The sequence below is a fragment of the Pteropus medius genome, unplaced genomic scaffold, assembly GCF_902729225.1.
Source record: "Pteropus medius unplaced genomic scaffold, Ma_sr-lr_union100, whole genome shotgun sequence".
Classification (NCBI taxonomy): Eukaryota; Metazoa; Chordata; class Mammalia; order Chiroptera; family Pteropodidae; genus Pteropus; species Pteropus medius.
The window spans coordinates 5,413,508-5,440,450 of NW_024350924.1; the positions used below are offsets into that span (position 1 = coordinate 5,413,508).

The 26,943-nt window shown below is 38.1% G+C and overlaps 2 protein-coding genes across 5 annotated transcripts in view; one reads left to right on the top strand and one right to left on the bottom strand.

Moving 5' to 3' along the window:
• Window positions 1–3,928, top strand: part of MAGI3 (membrane associated guanylate kinase, WW and PDZ domain containing 3) — a 176,985-nt gene extending 173,057 nt beyond the window's left edge. Inside the window, exons 21-22 of one of the 2 annotated variants that reach the window (XM_039841230.1) lie at window positions 388–478; window positions 1,061–1,199. In XM_039841230.1, the coding sequence (XP_039697164.1) occupies window positions 388–437 (50 nt within the window). In that variant the 3' untranslated portion in view covers window positions 438–478; window positions 1,061–1,199. Of the gene's footprint in view, window positions 1–387; window positions 479–1,060 lie in introns of both variants that reach the window. The other variant, XM_039841229.1, reaches the window with a different exon arrangement.
• An 8,442-nt stretch (window positions 3,929–12,370) lies between these two features.
• The window catches only part of PHTF1 (putative homeodomain transcription factor 1), a 43,380-nt gene continuing 28,807 nt past the window's right edge, over window positions 12,371–26,943 (bottom strand). Inside the window, exons 5-17 of one of the 3 annotated variants that reach the window (XM_039841248.1) lie at window positions 25,710–25,844; window positions 24,370–24,529; window positions 23,333–23,506; window positions 23,133–23,222; window positions 21,933–22,154; window positions 19,165–19,293; window positions 18,489–18,761; window positions 17,608–17,739; window positions 17,015–17,101; window positions 15,102–15,257; window positions 14,043–14,138; window positions 13,495–13,620; window positions 12,371–12,907 (exon numbers count right to left, since the gene is read on the bottom strand). In XM_039841248.1, coding sequence (XP_039697182.1) covers window positions 12,887–12,907; window positions 13,495–13,620; window positions 14,043–14,138; window positions 15,102–15,257; window positions 17,015–17,101; window positions 17,608–17,739; window positions 18,489–18,761; window positions 19,165–19,293; window positions 21,933–22,154; window positions 23,133–23,222; window positions 23,333–23,506; window positions 24,370–24,529; window positions 25,710–25,844 — 1,801 coding nt within the window. In that variant the 3' untranslated portion in view covers window positions 12,371–12,886. The remainder of the gene's footprint in view (window positions 12,908–13,494; window positions 13,621–14,042; window positions 14,139–15,101; window positions 15,258–17,014; window positions 17,102–17,607; window positions 17,740–18,488; window positions 18,762–19,164; window positions 19,294–21,932; window positions 22,155–23,132; window positions 23,223–23,332; window positions 23,507–24,369; window positions 24,530–25,709; window positions 25,845–26,943) is intronic. The other 2 variants (XM_039841246.1, XM_039841247.1) reach the window with 2 other exon arrangements.

Consider the following 26,943-nt stretch of genomic DNA (forward strand, 5'->3'; position numbering starts at 1 on the left):
TTAGGCTTTTATGGTCACTTGTCAAAAACAAATTGCTGTGTAGCCCCACCTGGAGATAAGGTATGGGTGCAGTGAGCTCGTATCTCCTTGGCTTCATGGTGTTTTTGAAATATCACAATATCAAAGTCACCATTTTTTTAATTGAGTACACCCGTCTAGAAGTGGGGTGCCACACCACGTAGAACTTGTCCCTTCCGGGTTCCTCCCCAGTGGAGCTGCTGAGGGATAAGTGCAGGCATGCCCGTCCCCGGTCCCCTTCCAGCCTGTAACTCTGACTATATTACCTGCCACCACCTGCTTGTAAACATACGTTCCCGGTGACATCTTTGCTAACTGCGCTGTGATTTTTTTTTACATAGTCCTAGGCTTTTTCTCTTCCTTCTTCAGGTTTGGCTCCTTCCGGTCTGTGCTCCTACGTGAAACCTGAGCAACATTAAGGCTTTCAGGGCTTTTCTTGGTCTTTCCTTAAAAAGACTTGGTAAATTTGCATGTCTTGTAAATCACTTCCTCCTTTTTTAATTAAAAATGGTGCTATTAAATACATCTACTTCTCTCTTCTGCACTTTTCAGTTTCCTTTTGACATTAAATTTGACAGCTTAATACAAAACAATTATATATGCCCATGACCTCATTCTGGTTACACAGTTCGGTCTCCTTTATTAGTGATTTTGGCATATCCTTAAGCTGTATTTCCATTGATAGTAGCTAAGGTTAGTAAGCCTCTTAGACCAGGTAATTTGGTCTAATTTTAAGGGTTTTTTTTTCTGGGCTTTACTACTTACAATTTATACATCATCTATCACTAATTATACATAAGTAATTGGATAAATGAATACTGTTATTTTGTGTATATATAAACAACCTATTTTTAATGTACAAGTACAGCTGTCTGTATCCACCTGCCTTAATAGATATGTAAACATATATAAATATAAAATACTGATTCAGGTTGTTTAAGCAGTCGGTACAAGTCTAAGGGCTGTCAAAGTTCAAAACTTATTGTTCCTATTTACAATTCTAAAATTTAACAATGTTCTACTCAAATCACTTTTTTTTTAGGTGATTGGGATATTACTAACCCTCCATCTTCAAATGTGATTTATGATGAACAGTCACCATTTCCCCCACCTTCACCTTCTGCTTCCATATTTGAAGAGTCTCCCATGCCAGCAACTGAAGGACCTTTGCTGAGAGTTCAGATATGTGAAAAGGCAGAAGACTCCAGGGACATTGTACCTGAAAAGAAAAGCACTTTAAATGAAAATCAGTCTCTTCTCCAGAAAACTGTGAGCAAAAGGGATCCACGCAGCAGTCTTGGGCACACTGACAAGAAAAATCTCTTAAGAGCAGAACATGGAGTTACACAAAGAGGAAGGTCTGCTAGTCCCAAAAAGTCAGCCAGTCGCTACTCAGAGGAACATTTAGAAAAGATCTCCAGTCCTCTAAAAAATGACCCCAAGAGACGACCCAGAGATCGATCACTGAGCCCCAGGAAAGGGGAGACTAAAAGTTGTCAGAGCTACCCTAGGGAAGGTTCTGGACACGATCATGGCAGGAAAAGCAGAGGACGGTCTTCGAGCCCAAAGCAGCAGCAAAAACCCGAAGGAAACAAAGACCAACCGAATGCCGAAGCCAAATCCCTAGCGGCTGAGAGTCGGAGAGCAGGAGGCCGTGCGAGGGACAATGCTGAGCAGACCTCAGACGGGAAAGAAAAACCGGCTGTTACCAGGAAGGATACAAAGCGGAGTCCGCCTGGAAACCGCAGAACAAGGTCACCAGAGAAAAAGAGCAAGAGAATAGATGAAAAGCCTCTTTCCTCCAAAAAGACTAACAACCCTACTAGCAGAGTAGTATCCGAAAATGAAAGAGGAAAGAAAGCAACCTTAGGAGAAACAAGTTCTAGTAAAGAGAAAACAGAAAATGTCAGGACGTCAGAAAAGAAGGTGAAGCAGGAACCTGAAGAAAGAACAACAGTTTCAAACAGAACGGAAGATCACAAAGGAAGAGAACCAGAGGCAAAGAAAACAATAACCCCGGGGCCCTGGAAGGTGCCAGGTGCAAGGAAGGCCGCGGGCACTGCCGCTGTGGCTGAGAAACGGCTGTGACCTTTAGCACAACACAAAGGAAAACAAGTTGTAATCTTTTCTTACTAAAAAGCACCATTTTTCAAAAGAAAAAAAGGTCATCTTTTTCAGAAATTCTGAAACACATATACGTGTAATTTGATTTGAGCATCAAGTCACCTAGGCTGCATGACAGGCCTTTAGGTTTGCTAAGAACCCCCTGTCCCCCTGGCTGGCTGCCCAGCTCGTCGTCATGAGTGTCTGAACACATGACGTATGTTGATACTAACAACATGGTCACAGCTCTGTATTTGTGCCCAGTTATCTACTGCATCATGTCGTTTTCTCCTTATTACTGAGATATTTCCACAGTAATAAAAACGTTAGGTTCAGCTTGGAAGTTGATATTCTCAATAGCATGTTGCATGTTTACAGAGAGAAATATTTGAGTCCTTACAGGAGAGATTGTCGACGCATCATTGAAGATGGTGGTGTCTCTTCTAACAGCTACTGATGATGTCCCAGTTTGAAAACAACGGAAACATCACTACTGTAAAGGGAAAAAAAATGTAGTTAAATATTGACACTGTTTTATGGTTTTGTATTTTAATTCGGCGAGGTAAGGTATTTCAAATAACTGTTAAAGATATTACTTACAATTGAATGTTCAAAATGAGAAAGTACTTTGAGTTCACCTACTGTGTTATCCAGCCCTGATGTAATTATAGCGTCTCAGATCACCCAGTTCTTTCATTATAAAACCACAAAGAAGCGTGTGGAAGTAGTGCTTAATGCTATTTGAAAGAACTACCAAATTCCTATTTCTGGATATTTTGGTTATACCTCCTACTAAGTCATTAGTCGTTACTAGATAATACATATTTGAAGAGTCAAAATATATTATGTGAAAGACTTAATCATGAAACTGGTTTCACAGTCCACTGCCAGATAAAGTACCAACTCATCTGGTGGCAGCTGACAAGTTCGGGTGTTTAAGAACAGAACCCTTGTAAGACCTCAGCAGGTAAGGACAAACATGGTGACAGACAGTTCTTGCTAAATCTCAATTTTAATTTCTAGCTACATTAACTTTCTTGTTTAACAGGAAATGGAGACTAAACATCTGCTTAGCTTATACAGATTTTCAGAGTTTTTTTAAAGTCTAAAGATGTTTATTGAAAGGTAGAGACGGGTTTTAATTCCATTAAATAGATCTGGCTTTTTCAGTCCCCTGAAGCAGCATCAGTGGCATCTATAAAAAAAAGGAACTTCTCAGAATAAAACCATTTTATGGAATATTTGAACATACTTGTTCTCTCACCCTGGGTTCATCTCGTTATTGTGAAACACATTATGTCCAGGTCCTTCCCTCTCAGAGTCTGACTGTGAAACTCTTTAATGTAAAACGGAATCGGCCCCTGTAGATAAGACATGCTTCCCAGAGTAAGAGTTTTGAAATCCCCTTTTCATCCAGAACTATATTTACCCCTGTATTGTAACTACCTGAATAGAGCAAGATTAGGAGGCTTGATAAATGCTAAGAATTTAGTACCACAGAAATGATTTATTTTCCCTATAGTCTACAATTAGTGATAAAAAGCCTATTTTTATTGTTAACTGTGACGTCATATGTTGTCAGTCTGATGTGGCTCTTTTCCTTTCTATGTAACCTGTCACTGTACTGATTATATATTGACTTAGCAATGTGGCCTTGGAATGCTAAGCAAAATATGGATGTACTGGTTGTAAATGTTTATATATTGTACAGTACCTTTATATATACACACTTGAAGTTCTGATTAGAGAAAGAGATCTGTAAATCGCTCGTTATTTTTTATATAGATATTAAAAAAACAAAAAACGATTCATGGCCTCCATTTCTTCTACTGTTAGGCTTATTTAATGTTGCTTTCTATTTGTAGAGCTAATTCTCATCATGGTCTGAGTCCTCACGTAGATTTGGTCCTTCCACGTAGCACAAACAGCCCTACAAGCAGGAAGACCCTCATCGTGATGACTTTATGTTAAGCTTACAATTGGTTTGAGTTAAATATACCTATTTTATATCTTCCATTGTAAAGAAAAGAGCTTTGCATAAGCTCATTTCTAATGGCCAGAGGAGTATAACTCCAGTTACGACAGGGTCACAAAATTCTCTCTCATCAGAATCTGGCATTTCACATTATTTTTAAGTCATTCTATTTACTAGAGGTAACACTTTTAGTATGAAGTGTTCTGACTTCCTTCTTGGTATGAATAATGCCTAAAACCTATTTTGAGACTAAGGTTACTAGTTTTGTGGGGAAAAATTAATTCCTACCGTTGTATGAACTCCCACTAGGAATGAAACCCCAGCCCTGCAGTGGAGAGGGGTGTCGCAGGAAAGGCAGCAAAACGGTTTTTGTTGGTTTAGTGGACATATTTCCTTACTGATCAAAACAGCAAAAAAAAAGTTCTGGGAAACTCTTGCATGGCCCCACTGGAAAGATTAGACTCAGATCCTACAATACTGTCTCCTAACCTAGTTACATCAAATGTTATTGATCCAGTAGTGTTTGAACGGAGTCAACTCCTGTTTCAGACGTCCCGGACACAGGAAAGCATATGGCTTTTTGTTTCTACATGAGACTATCTTGGTTGTTTCCTTTTCTAATACTAAGATATTCTCACGTAGAAAAAGCCAAATGCTTTTAAACATGTGAACGCGTGAATTTCATGTGCTTAATAGGTCCAACATGCAAAGAGAACTGGGTTTTAAGAAAGCCAGGAGTATGCAAATTAAAACGTGTGACAGACTGATGGCTTCCACAAAGACGTGTTTAAGCTGAAACTCGGTCCACACTGTGTCCCTGGGGCTGCGGAACACGAAATGTGATGTTTTGGTCTGGTGCTAAGAACACATCAGAGCAACTTTTTACGTCCTCATGGCATGCTCCGATGCCTAAGAGCTATCTGTGCTTTTAAAACAATAACAGGTTTACTTATTTAGGCAGCTCTTTACTAGTCATGTTATTAAGGTCTATCAGCAATACAACGACTGGTTTAAAGCATGCCATAATTATTACATGATATCTATTATCTTGCTCTAGTTAACCGAGTAAGTTTAAGATATCTACCAGCTTGGATCTGTTGATGTTGCAAGTAGAGCCTTAAGAAGTGTAAGAAGGGAGTATGAAGGCCTAAGAATGGAATTCTGTCTACTAGAGAACTCGAGTCTTTCTCAATATACATTTAAAATACAAAAACACAGCCGAAGGCTTTAATTTAGCCTAACCCTCTATTTTGACAATCCTATGGATATTTGTCTATTTTACAATGTTTCCATTAAAGTCGAGCAGAACTATTAGCAAATACACAAATCAAGAGCCTTATTTTGTCCTTAATAAATAACTGTTTGTTACCTTATACAGCTTGTAGGGCCATGACGAGCTGCAGGAAAGGAACTGAAGTGTCGCACATTTGTGAAATTCAAACTTCATTATTCAAGATGGGCATCAATAACTGCAAAAAGCAAAAAATTACTTTAAATGACTAAACTAAATACATTGTAGATGAGATTAAGTTTAATGAGTTTACTTCTTGATAACCCCAAGTCACATGTTATATTTGAAAGTGAGACCCATTTGGCCCATTAATTAGTATGCAGGTCTAAAAAATTTCAAAAATGAATTTTATTAATTTGAAATGTTATTTTTACAGTGCATAGGTCCACTTACCTCTAAATGCAATGAACCAAAAATAAAAACATCCATCAGCTTATACTTTGTGAGATATACTGGTATTGAGAATTTTTCTACATGTCTCTGAAAGTCAAGAAAACCATACCCCAATTAGGCAAATATTTGGTTATTCAACTTTTCAGTGTTTAGATTATACATGGACCATCATGTACATATTGAGGAAGTCTTAGGTTACACCTCTAACAATTTTAGGAGGGCTAACTTTTCCTAATACGATAAATTATAAAATTAAGGGAACAGGTATTTTTCTTATCCTTTTATGGTTATTACTATTCCAATAAAATGTATGAATAGCCTGTTTTTACATCTCCATTTAGTTTCTCAGCAAAGGTAAACGTTAATCAAAGCATATTATATCTCACTCCTTTTTTGGGATCAAAAGCCCAAGAAATTATTATACCGGGATAAATGAAGCACTGAGGATAGGAGAACCACCAAGTTAAATTCCTCCATCCTAACAGGAAAAAAAAAATTGCATGAATGGTAAATTACTTGAGGTCTATTCTTCATTCATTCTACAGATTTATATCAAGTATCCATTATGGGGTCAGTTACTTACTGTTCCACGTTCTGGGGATCTAGGAGTGAATTAAAAAAGTCTCTGTCTTAAGGGACTTGCATTCTAGTGAATGACAGAAACAGGAAAAAAAATAAGATAATCAGATTGTGACTAAATGCCATGAAGGAAATGAATGGGGCTATATAACTGACAAGACAGATGAGATGTGGAACTACCCTAACCTGGGCCATCAGAGGAGGCCCTAAGGACCCAGCTGAGAAGCTACTCAAGGGGGGACCTAGAAAAGCATTCGAGAATTTGGTATAGTGGAGCACAGAGAAGGCCCGGGTGGCGGTAAGGCATGGAGGAGGTGAAGGTGGAAAGGGAAGCAGGCTTGATAATGAAGGACCCTGGAGGCCACCGCAGGGGAGCCAGGCGGCGCTTTTGCACTGATACAGTTTCTGTATTTCTAAGCTCATTCATGGGGCTATGGAGAACCAACTGAGGGAGTTGAGAACGGAAAGGGAACAGTGGTCAGCAGAGTAGCCCAGAGGAAAGGGAAGGCGGCTTCACCTAATAACAGTGGGATGTAGAACCGACACAACTTGGTGGCAGATTAGACATGGAATAAAAAGGGAACCGAGAATTAACCTTGAGCAGCTGGGTAAACTATGTTCCATTTACTAAAGTGGGGAAAACATCTACTCTTCCACCTTAAACAACTGCGGGGGGAAAAAAGGAAAGATATACATGGGAAATGGGTTTTGGATGTTGGACAACAGGTGGGACGGAACAGCGGGGTCAAGTGAGGTGCGCCCCATGATGGCCCAGAGGACTGCTTTGAGGCAGTTTCCTCTGTAGTGTAGGAAAGGGGAACCCAAACCGAACAAAGCAGACTTACTGTGTTCAGACAGAGAATTTGAGGAAGCCGGGGCAGCCTGAATCTTCAGGACAGAGTACCAAAGAGCTCCCAAAATGTGCAAGGGACTTACCATCCAAGTCTTCAAGTGAATACTGATCAGCACAAGGAAATACCCTAGAACAGGGAAAGAAACACCAAAAAGACGCAGGCAAAAAAATTCTTGAAGGGAGACTAGTTCATGTTCCCACCATCAAACTGGAAAAACATAATGAACAAGGCATCAGGATATTTAAGACAGACACTGCTTCAGTAATGGAGAAAGGCAGCCCTAGACTAAACCTGCTCTAACAAAGTTTAAAAGTAAGTCTTGAAATGAACAAAGTGTTTCCAAGTAACTACATTCCAAAACAAAGAATATACATACAGACGAAACCCCAACATCCAACAATGTAAAATTCACATCCAATAAAAAGTAACCCGGCATGCTTAGGAGGAAAATATGACCCAAAATGAAGAAAAAAATATCTATCAATATAAAAAAAAACCCAAAAGAGGATGTCAAACCCAAGATGAGGATGTCAGCATTACGGCAGAGTGAGGAGACATCTTTGTTTCTCCTCTTAAATTTACAAGTCGGACAACTAACTCAACAAAGGATCCCCTGCTCAACACACAAAGAAGCCTGAGAGACCCACGCACTGGAACATCTGAAGGTGGACAGATAGGAACGAGTAGGGGAGGTGAGGGGAAGGACAGGAATGGGTACTGCAGATGCAGCATGATCACTGCAGCTCCTGTGACCACCATAATGGTGGAGAAATCAGCTAAAGCCCTCATGGTTTGGATGGTTAAGAGAGGCAGAAGCAAGTCTACCAGGAAAAGGCATCTCCCTTCCCACCTCTACGCCACAGCAGACCCTGGTAGAGGTGGTTGGCAAGCACTTCCTTAACCAAAATGATGCCACTCCACTGTGATCCCACAGGCACAAATAGAGCAGGTAAGAAAAACAATTATGCTGTAACACCATATACTGAAAAACAAAAGCACCCTATCAACCTACATTGTAGGAAGCAGAACAGTATCTAAACAAGAAAAGAGCTTACTACCTTAAGTGTGCGGGCAGAGAAGCAATCCATAAAATACCATAAATCAAGGTACCGCGGGAGTGCAAACAGAAAAGTGCAGAAACCAAACTCGGTGTCACGGAAGACTGTGACTTAAATGACAGAGGATTTAAGACTGCAGTTGTGAAGAAGCTCGATCAGACACAAAAGAACTCAAAAAGGCAGATCAATGAGCTCACAAAGAAAATTAATGAACAAATGGAGTATTTTACCGAAGAGATTGAAACTATAAAAAAGAACCAAACAAATTCTGGAACTGAAGAACTCAATGAGATGAGAAATGTACTAGAGAGCACTGAAAACAGAGCAGACAAGACAGAAGACAGATTTAGTGAGCTCAGAGACAGAAACCTAGAAATGGCCCAGAAGAAAGGAGAGAGAGAGAACTGAGAGTTTTAAAAAGTGAAAGAACTCTGTGAGAACTATCTGAAATTCCATCAGAAAGAGCAACATAAAGATAATGGGTACACCAACAGGAGAAGAGGAGGAGACGGGAACAAAAAGCCTACTCAGAGAAATAATTGATGAGAACTGCCCAATCCTATGGAAAGAAACTTTAGAGGAAGCTAACAGAACATCTAATTTTAGCAACTCAAAAAGACCTTTATCCAAGACACATTATAGTAAAACTGTCAATTAATGACGAAGATTTCTCAAGGCAGCTGGGAGAAAAAGACTGACCTACAAAGGAAACCACATTAGATCATCATCAGATTTTTCAGTAGAAACATGAGAAGCTAGGAGAGAGTGGAAGAAAACAAAATGCTGAAAGAGAGGAATTATCAGCCAAGGATAATACATCCAGCAAAGCTGACCTTTAGATATGAAGGATTAAATAAAGGTTTTCCCAGGCAGACAAAAGCTGAGAGAACTGACAAGACCTGCATTCCAAGAAACGTTGGAAGCTCTTCTAATGGAAAAAGACAAAAGTAAACAAACCTTTGAGTAAGATGCCTTAACAGCAGTCTCCAACCTTTTTGGCACCAAGGACCACCAGTGTGCCTGTAAGAATCTAATGCCTGATGACCTGAGGTGGAGCTGAGGCTGTGATCTAACACTGGGAAGTAGCTGCAAATACAGATGAAGATTCACTTGCCTGCTCGCCCGCCCATCCACCACACACCTCCTGCTGTGCAGCCCAGTTCCTAACCTCTGGTCCGTGGCCCAGGGACTGGGGATCTCTGGACTAACAGACAGATATAGAAAATTGCAAATACACTTCAGAATAGGATACTAAATAATTATAACAAAGGTTAAAGGGGGCATTAAAAAATAACTATAACTACTACAATTTGGTAATGAATGCACAATATCAAAAGAGATAATTTGTGACAAACCAAAAAAAAAAAAAAAAAGGCAGGCAGAGGGGAAGGACTGAATGTGCACAGGTGAATAAAGATAAGCAGTAATCAGAGGGAAAAGGGCTGTTGGATCAGCAAACTATAGCCCATGGGCCAAAGCTAAATGTGCCTATTTTTTTAAAGTTTTAATGGAACATATACAAAATGGCAACAAATGATAGCTACATAATGTCCTTATTTACTATCTCTATTACAAATATCTTTATTATGTTAAATGAGGTAAAGAAAATAGCACGTTAAGGAGAAACTTATGAAAGATATCAAAAAATTGAACTTCTATAAATGACTTCTATAAATGGGTAGAATTAACAGAAAATTAGTGCAGAAGAATAGGTTAGTGAACTTGTAGGCACAGAATAGAAACTATCCAAAACTAAAGACAAAGAAAGAAGAATGGGAAAATGTATAGCGCTTGAGTAAGCTGTGGGTCAACTTCGAGCAGCCAAGCATGCATGTAAATTGGAATGCCAGGAGGTAGATGAGAGTGGGGTATAGAAAACTTAAAAAATAGCCAAAATTTTTCCAAATCTGATGAAACTGTAAACCCACAGATCCAATAAGTGCAACAAACCCCAAGCACACACACAAAAATGAAAACATTACCAGTACACATTGTAAATTGTACAAATTCAATGATAAAAACCTTGAAAGCAGCCAATTATTTTTTTTTTTAAAAGAAATGACAGCGGACCTCCTGTCGGAAACAATGCAGTCCAGGAGGCAAGAGAGCAACATCATCTTTAAAACTAGAATTTTATACCCAACAAAAATGTTTCAAATGTAAAGATTCAAAAATCTTTCTCAACAGGGTGGGCCTATACACCTTGCTAAAAAGATTGATTTTTATTTTCAAAGTAATAGTGAGCTATTAATGCGTTCTAAATTATGAGGCTTGCTTTTCAGAAAAGACACATTAACTTTTTGAGAACAGACTGGGTTTAAGGAACAGGGGTGCCATGCATATGTAAGAGCAGGAGAGCAGAAACCTGTTCAAAAAAACAAAGGAAGTTGACTTAGGGTAGGATGGTAGAAATGGGGTACAGAAGAGTGGCCTAATTAGAAAAATATCTAGAGAATAATTATTCAAAGACTTGGTGAGTGGATGTGAGATATGAGGAGTAGAGAGGCAAGAATGATTCCCAAGTTGCTGACATGAGCAACTATACTTACATAGAATTTTACCCACTTGAAAAATAATTTAAACCAATCGTACATCAAAATCATCATTGAAACAACCCACAAGAGTAAACTATGCCAAATGCTGCATTTAAACTAGAGAACTCACAGTGTAAAAACTGCAAATTAAAAATAGAACAGCATTTTTTGCAGGAGAAAAAAAGGCATTGGTCTTTTTCCGAAATCTACGCTGAGCTCAGTCTTGGATTTGAGACAATTTCTATTGTTCCTTACGGAAAATAGTAAAAGCATGATTTTTCTTAGCCACTTCCCGAGACACTGAAGTGCCTTTACAAGAACGGTTCCTTCTAAAGGTAAATCACTATAATGGAATATTACTTTAAAAGAAATTGTAACTCATGCATCGTTCAGAATGGCTGCATATTTTTGCTAATCCACTTCTAGTTCAACAACTTTGCTTCCTATGTTTCTATCTTCACAGCTGAGTCTATGAGTGAAAGATTTTTAAAGAATTCTAAACAGTGATAACAAATGTTTATCGTAGGTTTACTAAGTGCTAAGTACTTTATCCTGTGCTGAGTATCTTACAAGATAACCTCATTTAACCTTAACAACCTTGTTAGGTAGTTATTATCCCCATTCGACAGGTAAGGAAATTGAGATACAGAGAGGTTAAATAAATTGCCCCAGATTATAATCTAGTGAGTGGCAGAACCAAGAATATAAACACAGAAATGTCCATCTTCAATCCCTGGTCTCTTGAGAAATTTATCTTTAAACCTCAAAAATTTTCCTGCATATTAGGATATGAGTAACCAATACAATGATTTTGCATGAATACAGGTATACCTCGGAGATAACGTAGGTTCAGTTCCAGACCACTGCAATAAAGCAAGTCATAATCATTTTGCTGGCAGAGGGTCTTGCCTTCAATTTGAAAACAAACAAACAAAAAAACGCAACGTGTGTGAAGCACAATAAAGCTAAGTGAAATGAGGTCTGCCTGTACAGACTTTACATATAATAACGAAGTTTCTAATGTATATAAAGTTCACAAAATCTTACCATTAAAATGTTCGGGCTTTCAATTCGCCTCAAACAGGTTCTTCAAAACAGGTAACAGTGAGTAAGAATTACGAGTACACTACTACCGTTTTCATAAACATATGTATATGCCTGTGTCTGTAACAAAGGATGCTGATAAGTGAATCTAAATCATCAAAGGCATAGTTTTGCAAGCACAGACACCGAGGACCTGAAATTATACTAACGGTTAGATACTTCAAACTGCACAACAGAGGAACTATTAATTCTTCACTTAGTACTGTAACGGGGCACACAGCTCAGATGGTTTCTATGGAAACCACGCTGGACAATGGGCCTGGATGAGTGCACATGTACTTAAATCTCTCATACTGAATTACACGGCACATTATATGCATAACTCTTCCACCAACAACTACACAGTTACTAGGTTAACTTCAAAGTTGCAAAGTAATTAAAAATTTCTCCATAATTTCACAGAAACTCAGTTTAAAATGTTATTTTTTTTCCTTCAATAAAAAAAGCCTAGAAACTGAAAATCTCCAATAAAGTTATTTTATTTGAGTTCAACCTAAAATAGTTTAAATTAGATCTCTGTTTGCTAGAGGTATGGAATCTCCAATTCTATAGACTGTAATACAAAAGTACTGATTTGCATATTTCCAATAAAGCATATTTGCTTCATGCTTTGGGCATCTACTATAGTTACCCAAAAGACTATTTCCAGTAAATGTAACTGTCACAGCGCTGAAATGTCCAGAATCAATTCCCTAACTTAGAAAGTTGTCCTCGTGTTACCATAACACATAGTCTTTAGTCTCCCGACTATTCACATTGTTTGAAAACTATGAAAATACAGGTTTTCGTCAGGCTTGCCCAGTTGGAAAAGGCCTGGTTCCTCTGAGAACCCCGTGATTCATTAGGTTAGGCAGAGCGAGGGCACCAGTGTGTTCGGACAAACAGGCGGGTATCTCGCAGTTCCTCCAGACGTCACGTTCCTTCAGGCGCACGTGCTGATGCCAGCAAGGGGAGCAAGTCCACGCACAGGACTCGGCTCAGGATTTAATTTTCCACAGCTAAGAAAGAAAAATCACCAAAATTAGTGAGTTTTATGACAAACAGGTGGGGTTTATAGGTACACATATAAACATATAGGTGACTGTGAGCCAAGAACCCTTTACATAAGAAGAAAAATATCAACTCTGGCAATAGCAACCACAGAACGCCACGGAGAAAAAAAAAACATTAAAAATTTCCAGGATCCAAAGTGATATACTGCAGTTCATGGGTTTTGGTTTTCATTCATTCTGCCTCTGTAAGTTTCCCAAGATCACAAGGAGATCCTTACCCGATCCATGCTGTTAACTTGACAGGAGATTCAAACTTGATTTTTTGTTCCATTCAAGACCACAGTCTATTGTACTTGTGTAAAATGAAAAAATCTAACCTGAGAAGCCTATGGATCACCAATCAAAACACCTATTTCTTTACTTCAAGAGTTATTTCCATGCCACTCTGCCCCTCTGTCTGTCTCTCTCGTTGTGTGTGTCTCTCTCTCTTCGTCTGTTTCTCTCTCACATACACAGAGTGAAGAATAAAGATGATTACATATAGTAATTTTAAGACTAAGGCAGATGCCCCGGAGTGGTAGTCATATACTCACTCGTATATTGAATCCTAGAAGATCGCTTATAACACCTGAGACAGCAGAAAGGATAACCACTCGTGTGATATTGTAGATCAGGGGGTTCATTGTCAGCCCGTACAGTCGAAATGGTGTGTCCAGCTCCTACAGAAACATGAAAGAACCGAGATGAGATACGTGGTTTCTCAATAGGTATCAGTGATTCTGGGCTGTTTTTTTTAAGTCTTGGGTGAAGATGAATGTTTAAGGCCGTCTTTCCTTAATGTTCAGTAGCTACCTTCAAAAACCTGTAGTGAAGCTCACCTAACTTTTCCATTAGCTAAGTTTTTTAAGGTGAATTCGAGCAATATGTCATTTGTGATTTTTATTTTAAATGTAATTAAAGAAATGTGACAGACATCAGCAATCAACAGAATCTGGGTAACAAGACCAGGAATTTTTTTCTTATACAGTCATTAACCTAAAACTATGAAATTGTCATTCTGACTCTACACAGCCTTCCCCAAGAAGTAAAGTGCTGACTTAATTTAAATGGTAGTAAACGGGTATCACAGGATACTACTTACTTTCAACAATTTGGTGGACAGTTTTAATACATTGTTTACTAGAGTAAGCTGTTCTTTCTTATTTGGCTTTTTTTCCATCTTAAGATATAAGTTTATCTAAGGGAAGGAATAGAGATTAAAGTAAATGTCATAGAAAGGGATTTATACTCATTAAATCTGGCAGATTTTGAAAATCATGTTTTCGAGTAAAATAAATTTTGAAACTCCAGCAGCTATTTCTACAGAGTGCCTATGTCATGTACCCCAGCCCCTATCCAAAATCAGTCAAGTTTGGCGCACACACACACACACACACACACACAAAAGCTATGATGAAGCAATTTAAATATCAAAACAATGAAAAATTTAATATTAATTATAACATAACAGACTATAAACTCCTGGAGTTCAAAAATAATATTATTATTCATCTTGGTATCCCCTAAATCATCTAACATCCTTATTAAACATTTTTGGAATGAAAGAAGACAGCTGTTTTTAACTTAATTCCTTTTTCTTTTTCCCTTATAGGAAGAATTCTCCACTATAATTCTAGAGCAAAATAAAGAATTAATGATACCAAATGTTTTTATTTAACACTTATGGACAAACATGAAATTAAAAGTTTATACTACTCTGCATTTATAAGAAACATTTCTCAATCTTAATAGCTATTCACATAGGGCAACTACTTTCCAAATACTGAATGTATTTTATGGCTGATACAGAAGAAATCCAAGGAACTTATTCAACATACTTAAATGACAAGAATTCTAGAGATCTAATATTTGGTGTAGAATGTGAGATTAAAAGTATGCTCTCTTCTCACCAATAAAAAAACCTTTATAGTATATAACATATTTTCAGTCCATTCAATCTTTATTCTTACAATCCTGGGAGCAGGTAGGGAAGATACTATCCTCATTTTGTAAGGAGGAAACGATTACATAGTAGCAAAGTGACCTGTAAGGTCATATGGCTAGAAAGTGATAGAATCTGGATTCAACCCTGAACCTTCTGCACAAATCGTATTATGCCATCTCTAACCACTGAACCCAACTGACGGGGACCAGTCAATACCTGTTCAGTAAGTAATATTGAAACATTGCTGTATTTCTTATTGGTTTCAGACCCCAATGAGGCCAGGCGCAGTAAGAAAAGTAGTAAAGCTGTTTCCCAGATCAAAAACTCCCAATTATAAGCATCATTCAGAAAAGTTTTATGTCCTTGGAGAACCTATATAAAAGGACCAAAAAGAAAAGTGAAGTTTTTCATTTGTCTTAAAATTTATAATTACTCCTTTACACTAGCAATTTAAAAACATTTACAAGATATCACTAATACTCAAAGCAGAAGTTTTAACTCATAAGGTATCATTTAATTAGTCATTATTTCTCCACATTTACTAGATTTTCTCCTTTGCACGAAAGAGCACGGGTCTAGAAGTAACAAATGAGGAAAACCTAAAATAAGACAAACGCATTTCCAGCTTCTTTAACCACCAGTGTAGCCACTCATCTCTCTTTCCCAGGTCCATTTGTGCCCCCATCTCCACTCCTCTTAGCTAATTCCGCTGCCTTGCAAGACTCTTATTTACTATTCCCCGCTGATTTTGACTTGTTCCAGCCACGGTCTGTCATCCTGCTGGTCCCCTGACACCCACTAACCTTTCTTCTCCAAAGTCCACCACTGATAATTCAGGTTTTTGGTTCTAATTTCCAAAAGAGGAAATATGTTTTGCTTAGTCTAAGTCAGGTGTTCGCTCCTGCCAATTAGTTATAAATAGGGGAGAAAAAGTAACAACTGGTGGCAACCAAGGCCCACCTCTTCAGCAGGTGATACAATTTTTTGTGCAGTAATAGATAACTTTTACACAAACAGCAGCCAAACTGTCATAAAACCCAATATAAAGAACTCTTAAAACCAGCCAGAGCAAAAGGACATTACTTTTAAAAAAGCAGCCATAAAAATAACAGCTGACTTCTCAAGATAAAATATGGAAATCATAAGGCAATAGAATCCCACAAGTGCTAAAAGTAACTGGCAACTTAGAGATCTATACCCAGTGATATCCTTCAAACATGAAAGTGATGAAAGACATTTTGAAACAAAAACGAAAAGAATTCAGCAGATTCTTCAAACAGGAGGTGAATAATCCAGAGAAAAACAGAAATGCAGGAATAAAAGGCAGTGAAAGGAAAAGTATGTAGGTAAATATAAGTGAATATTGACTACAAAAACCAATAATAATTATATCTTGAGGGTTTAAAATTTTTGTAAAATTTAAATGAAGGACATTAATAACACAAAAAGTGAATGGGTAAATGAGATAAAGTGTTCTAAGGTCCTAGCATTACTGAGGAAGTGGTAAATTAATAAATTTGTTAGACTATAACAAGCTCAGGATGTGATGTTGTAATCTCTGGGGTTGCTAGCAGTGAAAGAGCATATAACAAGTTAACAGAGAGAATTAAATAGAACATTAAAGAATATTTAATGAATAGAAGATGGCAAGGAAGGAGAGAAAAAGGGAAATTAACAGGTAGACCAAACAGGAACCAAACAGTATTTGTAGTTATAATAATTACATTAAGGTTAAATGGGCCGGATACTCCAAAAACACTAAGACTGAGGCTGAATTAAGAAATAGGCGATCAAACAAAGAATATGCTGATCACAAGACACAACTAAAATGTGAAGTCAAAATAAATGAAATAGGGTAGAAAAAGATATGATATGCAAAAACTAGGGATATGATATGCAAAAATCACGGCCTTGCCACCATCACGGTATGAGCGCCTTATTATCAGTCAAAATTTACCAACTGAAATTAAATTTGAGTGACCCCAGGGTCTTAAAAGACTTCAAAATGACCCATGTCAAAAGTTAGGAAAATTAACGAGTATTCGAAATAGCTAAAGAAATGTAGACACATTAAAAATATATGTACTTAAACACAGTGACGTGGTCTAAAACAGGTGTGGAACTTTTACCTGGGCACAACAAATGAAAGCAATCGAAAGTGTCAGTAAGAAGACTGAAGATACGACCACGTCGACCGAACGCTGCGGACCCCGTCTCTGTGGGGTGAGACACATAGGTTCACGAGTCAGACCACCGTTAGAGCCAGCAACGGCCCTCACATCCTGAACACTGAGTTTTACTACATTAATGTGAAAATAAACATTTATAAGAAGTTTCTGACATAGGATTAATATATTTTGGACATCTTCAACGTTACTTAAGCATTGAAATCCATGCTGTTCCAAATTAAGGGCATGATTGACTCACTGACATATTTATAGCTAGAATACTTACCAAAAAATCAAAAAAAGATGCAATACTCAATTTATCACTCTGCCCTATGAATTTAAATTTTCTTTTCCCTTTCTAAGCTCTTATTTACTACCCTCTACCAGCTTTGCAGATGTATCACGTCCAAATTAATGTCCAGCGAGTCTGTCAGCCACTGACAACCTGTCCAGTGTACAGGACTACACTTCCTAGTGAGCATCTGCTGCCAGAAATTTCAATGAGCACACTTTCTGCATATTCTTGCATATGTTGTTAATTAAATAAAACTCACCTTTAGAAAGGAACGCAGAGATAACCATATCTTAATGTTCTCCACCTTTTTAAGTCTGAAGTGAGGTATTTCATATTTCCTAGCTTTCCTGGCAGAAGTAATATGGCTGAAGAGTTTTGCAAATAAAAATCTCTAGAGGAGGTTAAAAAAAATTACAGTGAAATGTACATATGTGTCTCTGTATACTTCTATAATTGTAAACAACATTCCCAGCATATAAAAAATGTTGAAAGGATGAGGTTCTAATCAGAGACCACTAAGACAGGCAGTGAAAAGCTGTTAGTAGCTCACTGCCCTGTTTCCAAAGCACATGATGCAATAATATACTTCTTCATGCTCTTGACATTTTCAACAAACATTCTTTGGAGACCTTTGTGAATCCCCAACTTCACAAACAAATGTTTAGACACAAGTCCTGCTTACTCCCATATTACATTTCCATTCGAAATCATGTGTTTTTTTTACATGTATCACCACTATATTAAGTCCTCAACCCCTATTCTTATTGAATTTCAATCATTTTAATTCTCATTTGGACCTCTTTCCCAGAAGCATTTTCACTTTGAGAGTTACCACACACACTATGGATAAAAAACAGCCAAAGCGCCCTAAAGCGCAGGTGCTAAGCAGTCAGCTAGGCTCGCTCACCGGCTAAGCCACTGGCTCCTACATCTGGGCGCAGCGAAATTTCAGATTATAAGTCATCTGTGAATAACCAACATCACAAGTGTTAAACCTACAAACACCAAAAGTCTACTTATCCACCCTTCACTGCCCACATTCACTTTTGGAGAAAGAAGAAATCATGAGAACAAAGACGACTCAATGGAAGATCACATACAAAAGCAGAAGTAAGAAAGTTTACTAAATTTTCAACCAACCTGTTTATATGTTCTCTCTGCCACACACATCATGAAAAAAAAAATCCACGTAAGACATAATCGTTCAAAAAAATTAATCATAGACAAAATAATAACAGGTGTAACAGGTGGTGCCCCGCAAAAGAAAGTCAGGATCTCCTCGGCTGAAATGGACTTCAGCTGGTCAAAGCTCTTCTCACGGAAAAGTCGATATATAAAAGGAAAAAATGCTAATCCGATGGTGATGACATTACCTAGCATCTGATAACCTACTCCTTGCTGATACGCATTCACCTGGGAATTAATTCAAAATGGCCATCATTAATGCACAGCTGAGTGGAGTTACGAAGCAGTACTTATCAAATACTACTGGATTATTAAAAACTAAATCTGTTTTAAATCAAAAAAGTACAAATAAAAATGATGTACACATTTATGACTTTTAGAACTTATTAAAAATTAGGCTTACATGAGATAAGAAATATTTGAAGAGCATGTCTGAACACTCATGCTCACAGACACCTCTGTAGCAAATCTAAAAAGTTACTACCAAGTAAAGATTCTGACGACAGAATTAAAAACACACATATTTGTGTTTCAAAAGGAGAATGAGTGTTCTGAGCACTAAAATGCTATGAAATAGGTGCAGATCACTAAATAGGCGTTTTGAAAACTCTCAAAACTTATCCAATCTTACCCTGCTCATAATGATGCCACTTATTTCCAACACAGACATATCCATCTTTTTGCACTCGTTTCCTTCCCAGATTATCGCACTAACTCGATCAGAGGCAGGACTTGAGTTCTGAAGCCAGAATAAATGATTCTGAGAAGAGAAATATAAAACAATTTCTATCCAGACCTTCATTCTTCATTGAATTTCTTCCCCTTTGTCCAGCTCCCAGGCTACCTCTACCAGTGGTCGGCCTCATCATTCTATCCTCTCCCCTTAAAGAGCTCATCATTCCAATTACCATCTCTCTGACGCTGATTTGCTGGCCCTTTTTTCTTAACGGAGCCATTTTCTTACCTGGAGAGTGGCTAAGTGTCTCCTACAATGCGGAAGGTAGGATTCCGTGATCTTCACGGTTGCTTTCCTCTCTACATGTGTGGAAGCGAGGACAAGCTTGGTGTATTCATGGGATACTAAGGAGGAAAGTATTTCTACAGCAACACAACTATGTTGTGGGTAGTAGAAAGTTAGGTATGAGAGGTAGTAGAAAGTTAGGTATGAGACCTTAGATATCACATGGTAACTGAGGAGTTAAGCCTGGTCTAATAAGGACACAGCAAAGCACAGAAAGCTCAAGAGAAGGTCACAATGAAAACAGCCCCAATTCCTCTGCCATATCATGTCTTATTCTTCAAGTACCAGCTCAAGTGCCATTTCACCCACGTGGTCCCCTCGGATCACCAAGAGCTGCTCATTTTGCCCTTTTCTGAAATTAACATAGCGCTTAGCATAATGCTGATGAGCGCTCGCTGATTCGGTTAAAAACATATTTACTAAGCACCTACTGTGTAGTATGCGCTATGGACACAACGGGGAGCAAGATGAATGCGGTCCTTGACATCAAGGAGCTTAGACTTATAGAGACCTGATTAAATGAAGTCACTACGCCACGTGATAAGGGAAGGAAGGAGTACTACTTTAGGGGTACACAGGAAAGGCTTCCTAGGGAAGTACCACTCAAGCCAGGACCTGAAAAATCAAAAGGCGTGAGCCGAACGAATGGTGACTGGAGAAAAGTGCGCTCCAGGCAAAGAAATCAGTATGTGCAAAGACCCGGAAGCACATGAAAATGGTACATTTCAGAAACCGGAAGTTCAGCTGAGTTAAAGTATACCATCTGAGGAGCACAGAATGGATGGTCAGAGATGAGACTGTATCAGAAAAATAAAAGAACGGAGGTAAATAATCCAGAAGGGGAAGAAAAGCAATTAAAGGACTGTAAGGGGAACGGCATCAGATGTGTATTTCAGAAACATCATTCTGGCTGCAGCGTGGAAAATGGTACGAAGGGGAGCGAGCTCAGAGAAGCTGCTGTGATGACCCAGACGAGGCTGCTGACGGCGTGCGCCGAGCAGGGTGGACACCCGAGGACAGATGTGGATATTATACAGCAGAAGCAAGAGAAAGTGACGACCAATTAGGAACATGGTGAAGAGGGGGAGGTCAGAGATGATGCCATGTTTTCTGCCTTGGGTGGTTAGCGGTGGCATTCGGAAACAGAGGACAGGCTAGATGAGAGGACTGGGAAATGACAAATTCCAACTGACACAGTGAGTTTATCTTACCTAATTACACTTACATATGCCTTAATATTACATTGCAAATCCCAACAGTGCAAAGGAGGTCAAGATCATTATGATGCTACCCATAACTACTGAAAGTTTATGTGATTTAGGTGAATCTTCAGATCGAATGTAAAGAATATTTATATTCAAACTTTGATAGCAAAATTGGAGACAGAAACTTAAAACTTTAATGAGAAAAAGTATGTTGTTTCTGGTTTTTTTAAATTCTATACATTAATGGACCAGGATTTTTTTCATAAAAATGTGTAACCTAAATCAATGATATCTTAGAATCAAGAAATTCAATAATCAAACAAATGCATATCCATCATCTACTATTTGTTAGTCACTGTGGAGATATTTAGCCTAAAGAACAAAACGCTAAGAGGAATCATGACAGCTGTCAATAAACATCTGAAAGGCAGGTATGAGAACCGTTTCTTAATCATTTAATCTATCCAGTAGTGGAACAAGCTGTCTCATGAAATAATCACCCCGACTCCACAGGTATTTAAGCAGAGGCCTGACTGATCATCTCATGGAGATATTAATAGCAATGCTAACATTTATTAGGTGCTTACTCTTTGCCAGGCACTGTGCCAAGCACTTTATATTATCCTCATTAGATATGTCACAATATTCCTAAGCAGAAACTATACGACGTGATGGTTGGTAAACAAATATCTACCTCAGGTGGAAGGTTGAAATACCTAAGGAATATCCAATTCTAGGCTATGTGATTTTGTGATATTAGTATAAAACCTAAAATTAAAAGCATCACTTGGTTTATACATTATAGAAACAAGCAAAGCATTTCCTAGTAACTCACATATAACACTGTGATGTCTATGAAAACGTAATATGAGGTTACTATGCCATTTAAACAACCTTGCTCTTATAAAATGAACATTAAGGATCATTCTAAGGAAAATAATGAGAGAAAGTATTATGAAGAAAAAATTAGGTTAGGGCAACTCTAGAGTACCTCCCCCTGAGTTCTAATCCCAACATCTTCACTTACAAGCTATGCTCAATTTCCTCATCTCTAAATTAGGGATAATAATAGCATCTACCTTAAGGGTTATTATAAAGTTAAATGAGATAATACAGTGTTTGGTACATTGTAAGTACATAATATTAGCAATTATTACCATCACCTTTACATACCTGCTGAAAAACATCCTCTTTGGGGTCGCGTTTGGTCCCTGAGTGAAGGGTATTCACATGGCCCCCCTCACTGTCACTGGTGACAGATGACCTGCACTCTGGGCCGTGTAGCAGGTCATCCCATAACATATCCTCAGTCTCCGAGTCATGGCGGGTACTTTCTGAGTCTCTTCTGGACATGTTGAGGTTTCGAGAGCCACCATTAATGCCAGATCTAGAGCCCTTTAAAGGAAAAAAAAAAAAAGTGTATTTATTTTTAAAAAAAACGCTACATCTGAAATAAAATTAAAACAAATTATCTATGGCGATGGCTGGCAAGCTTTCATAAGCTGATCACCGTGTATTCATTTGCTCACAAGCCTTCGCATAACAATAATACATTTTAATATTTCAATGTTAAACTCTGAGGGCTCTCCGACAAACAGAGCTTTAAAAAGAACTCCCTTTAAGAAGTTACTGGCAAGTCAGGGGGTTGTTCGACCAAGGTATCCTGGGATGGAGCGGTTCCTGCAAGCACAACCAGAGGACCTACTCTGGATGCAGGCACGGCAGAGCCTCTGACACCCACGGTTTACCCTCGTCTAAACACTGAGACTGTGACTACAGATCTAGTCACGTCCAGGGGCCCAGTCACACATGGAAAGGATAATCAGGCAGAGAACAGGATGGGCTGTGCAGCTCTCCTTCAGTACACACATAAATATGAAAGTTTTTCCATGACCCTGCCTGCCTTGTCAATCAAAACCAAAACCACACCACCACCTATGCTGCTCGCCTCAGCATTATAATATTCCAAATGTACAATACGCTCATCAGCCCTGTTGGGATTACTGCTCCCATGTCGCAGGGATCCTTTCCCCAAAATCTGTCCTCACCACCTAATGTGGGAATGATGCTTAAGAATGAACTCCATATTCCAAGTGAATATTAAGTAAATTCATCACGTGAGGATTGAGTAACCTCTTTCTGAGCATCACCTATGACACTTTTAAAATAAGAGTTAAAGAGAAAAGAGTTCATGCTCATTCTCAGGGTGAGTAGTCATACAGAAGCTGCCGACAGGTGGACAGAGAGCTGGAGGCAGGAGAGGGACCAGCAAATATACACAGTACCTTGGGACAACCAATCAAAAAGGAATAGGTAAAGTTATTATACTTGACAACGAGCCTTGAATAATGATCTCTTAAAAGGATTCGTTACCTGAATGAAGGCTGCTGATTCAAATTCTGACTCGGCTAGACTGTCTGAATCCCGCACAATCTGACACCACTTGGTCGTGGTTTTCTTTACCTGCCCAAAATCAAGCCAACAAACAATAGGAAAACATGTTAAATACCCTGTTACTATTCAGTGATGTAGAAGTTAATGCCTATACTTTTGTTAACTAAAATAAAAATTACCTGAGAGTTTATGTGCCTTGAAAGTATGGATTTTCTATTCTTGACTTCACAACCGTTGTCACTTGAGGCTCCTTCCACACTCCGACGCAATATCATCATCTGTGTCCGGGCGTCACCATCTTCCTCACTTGACAGATCATCTGACATCCCATTACCCACACGCCTAAAAGCCTCCTACAAAGAGAACGTTACTCTTTCACAGAGGATAGCCCAAAATACTCTTAGTGAACTGCACGTGCAAAAACAAAAAAGCATGTAAAACTACGAAGCAGTAAAAGTCACCCAAACCAAAACTGAACATACCCACGTAGTGCTTGATCTCAGTAAGGAAAAATACTGAACCTGAAACTAAACAGCCTAAATAATGAGGCAGTGTTATGCAGCCGTAAGAAGCACAGGCTCGAGTCATTATATCTGAATCACAGCTCCTCAGCTTACTAGCTATGTGACCTTAGGCAATTTACTGTATCTTTCTGGGGCTCAGTTTCGTCATCTGAAAAGCAATGATAATAAAAGCCCCAAGCTCATACAGCTGCTGAAAAAATAAAATAAAATGCATTAACACACGTAAAGGCTTAGAATAGTGCCTGGCTATAGTATGACTCAAAAATATTAGCTATTTTTGTAATTATGAAATGCCATAGTCTAACAAATGAGAAAAAGATTTCAAGACTACAAAGTAGAAGTGTAGTCACAGACAGAGCAGAACATCTCCACCTAAATGTAGAAAATAGTTTCCTAAACTTTACCATACTGTCACCCCTCTCCAGAATGACACGGCCACCTCTACGCCTACCAGCCTATTGCCAACAGTAGCAGAAGCAATAACGAGTTCTAGTCTTAGAAATTAGAAGAATAAGTTACTGTCTTCAAGCGACAATCTCCTTTTCATGTCCTGTGGTTTACATTTCACTTATTTGTTAAGACAAATTATATAAACCTATTGGCATCCATTTTGTATCTCTAACAGAGTCTAACAGGAAAATTTTACACAGAAAAATAGTTTATTGTTATATTTATACTCAATGAAATCTTACCCTACGGCATTTTTCTCCATCTGAAAATTTTGCTTTCTCTGTCATTTGCCATAGTTTAATCTCTGGCCGACACTGTTTCTTCTTGATGATAGGATGTAGACAACTTGAGTCAAGGTCAGGTTCGGTCCCTTTGTTACTTATTAATTTTACTCTTTTAATCCTATTTTTTAAAAAAGAAAGAAAGATTACTGACTAGTTTCTGAAAGTAGTACCATCTTTCATTAAATCGCTCTCTTCTTAGGAGTACAATGTATTATTCTGAAACTCAAGAAAATTGAGAAATCACATTTTTCAGACTTCTAGCTTGCTAAGGGTATAGAGACAGACTATAGCTAATGCTAGTCTCCAAAGACTCCGGTCACTTGAGAGGAAGCTTGTACTTCAGCTTTGCAAGGAAGCAGGTCCACAGTCCTCTCCACTCTCTCTCTCGAGGTGCCAAGCCCGACTTCGCATCGCCTGCCTGTGCCACTTGATAAAATGTGCCCCCCTCTCCTATCCTTCAAAACCTGACAGCTCTCAGCTCCTTCATGACTCCTGCTGACTCCTTCACCACAGAACAATCACTCCATCTGCTGAACCACGTGGCCTTTAGTCGGCAAGTAACCACTTATATTTTTACTTTGCTGTGTCTGCATCATACCTGCTACTCTTACCTTCCTAATTAGATGGTAAAATTACTGAGAATGGAGATTCCCAGTGCCCAGCACAATGTTCAGTATGAAAAACGCAAACACTTTGACTAGAGTGTAAACATATCTTTAGAAAATATGTGAACATACTTCATCTTCAAAAGAGGAACTGTGAAAGAACTTTGTTTTTCAGTCATACTCATTAATATATGGCAAGATAAGTATTTCCTTATCTTGTGCTGTCACTAGTGCTGCCACGGCCTGCCAGATCAGGAAGAAGGTGGAATCTGTCTCGGATCTCCATCCCTTTCTGTCCTATAGCCCGTCGACACTAGCCTTCTGTCCTGCCTCCCATTTCTAAGGAGGTGATCAGCTTTCACACTGACAAATACCCCATCTTTGTCTCATGATGTTGGCTCACATAGCTTAAACTATTTACCTTTCCAGAGTACTTATATTTCTGTAATCTTGTGGTCTAAAAAATCATTAAAGATCAAACAGAATAAAACTTTTATGGTTTTACTGGACTTACTGGTAAGATGACAAGACAGTAGGAACATTTTGAGTAAGCAATTCATTTTAGAGCCCTTTAAAATCACTCCACAATGGTAGTAAGTTTGCACTATGTACTCTTAGGACCTAATCAGATTACACACTGCGTAAACACTAATGTGAATACAAAATTAAGTAAAAATTCCAAAGACTTCCCACCTGTTGCCAAAGAGAGTCCCCCAAAAACTACCACCAGTGGGTGCAGGTTCCACCGTTTCCACAACTCTGACTTTATCAGAGGAGTTATTTCCATTTTCTCGGCTCCCATCACCATTTACAGGTTTTCGTAATTTTCTATAAAAAATGTTTCAACAAATTCAGATTATTCAAGACCTTTTCTATTTCTCCCCAAAATATTCCTCCAGGAAATTTTACTAACAGATTACTACCTGAAACTAAGTATAGCGAAATTCATTTAACAGAATTAATTTGCAGGAATATTTCTGACTTAAGGGCAAAAACGGGTTCCAAACCGAAGTCCTGTGCTATTATTTTGTTCAACCATTAAACAGAACTGCTATTCAAAGAGGTTACTAGAAGGAAAATGTTCGCATGTATCACTAAGAGTCTCTTCAGGCACTGCTAGCAGAAGAAACTTTTTTTTTTTTTAATACAGATGTCAGAAATCTACTCATTTGACATTTAAACAGGAGGACACAAAATAATAGCAACTGATCTCTTATTACTGATGTCCTATGCAGTTACGAGATACGTCCTATAAATACCGACAAGACACAACACAGCATTTGATTTCCTCAGCGAACGTTAAATCATTTGCACCGCATTTTCAAGGAATCTTTTTTGAGGAGAAAAAAAAAGTTTGTTTTGAAAATAATATTCAAGAAGAATATGTTAAAATTCAGTGCACCAAATGAAAAAAGTCTTATTTAGTAACTGCTTAGGGGAACAAAAATTTGCAGATATTCTGAGAAAAGATAATAGCACATATACTTGAGAAACCTTTAACGATTTCAAAACCCACACATAGCACATAACCAATAAAAACATGACAAATTCAATGTGTAGAAAAGTCAAATTAATCTTTATTTAAAGTTTAGAACACTTAGAAATCCATTTTTATTATACACTATTGAAAAAGGTAAAAAAAATTTTAGTAACACTAACCCAATGTACTAGGATCCTTGAAAATCAAAATTTTCACCAAATTTTAATTAAAACCGAATTTGGAGAATGTTGTTGCAAAAGCATTATTTATAAATTTTAATAATAATATAGGACAATAAAATCAAGAAAAATTCATTTTCAACTAAAAAAAATAACATAGGAATAGTATAAGAATTTCCTTTTAAGCAACTGTTCTAAATAACAAAAATCCCACGCTGGATTAAAAGTTCATGACGAGGTTTCTTCACATCAAGAAGAAAAGTGAAAA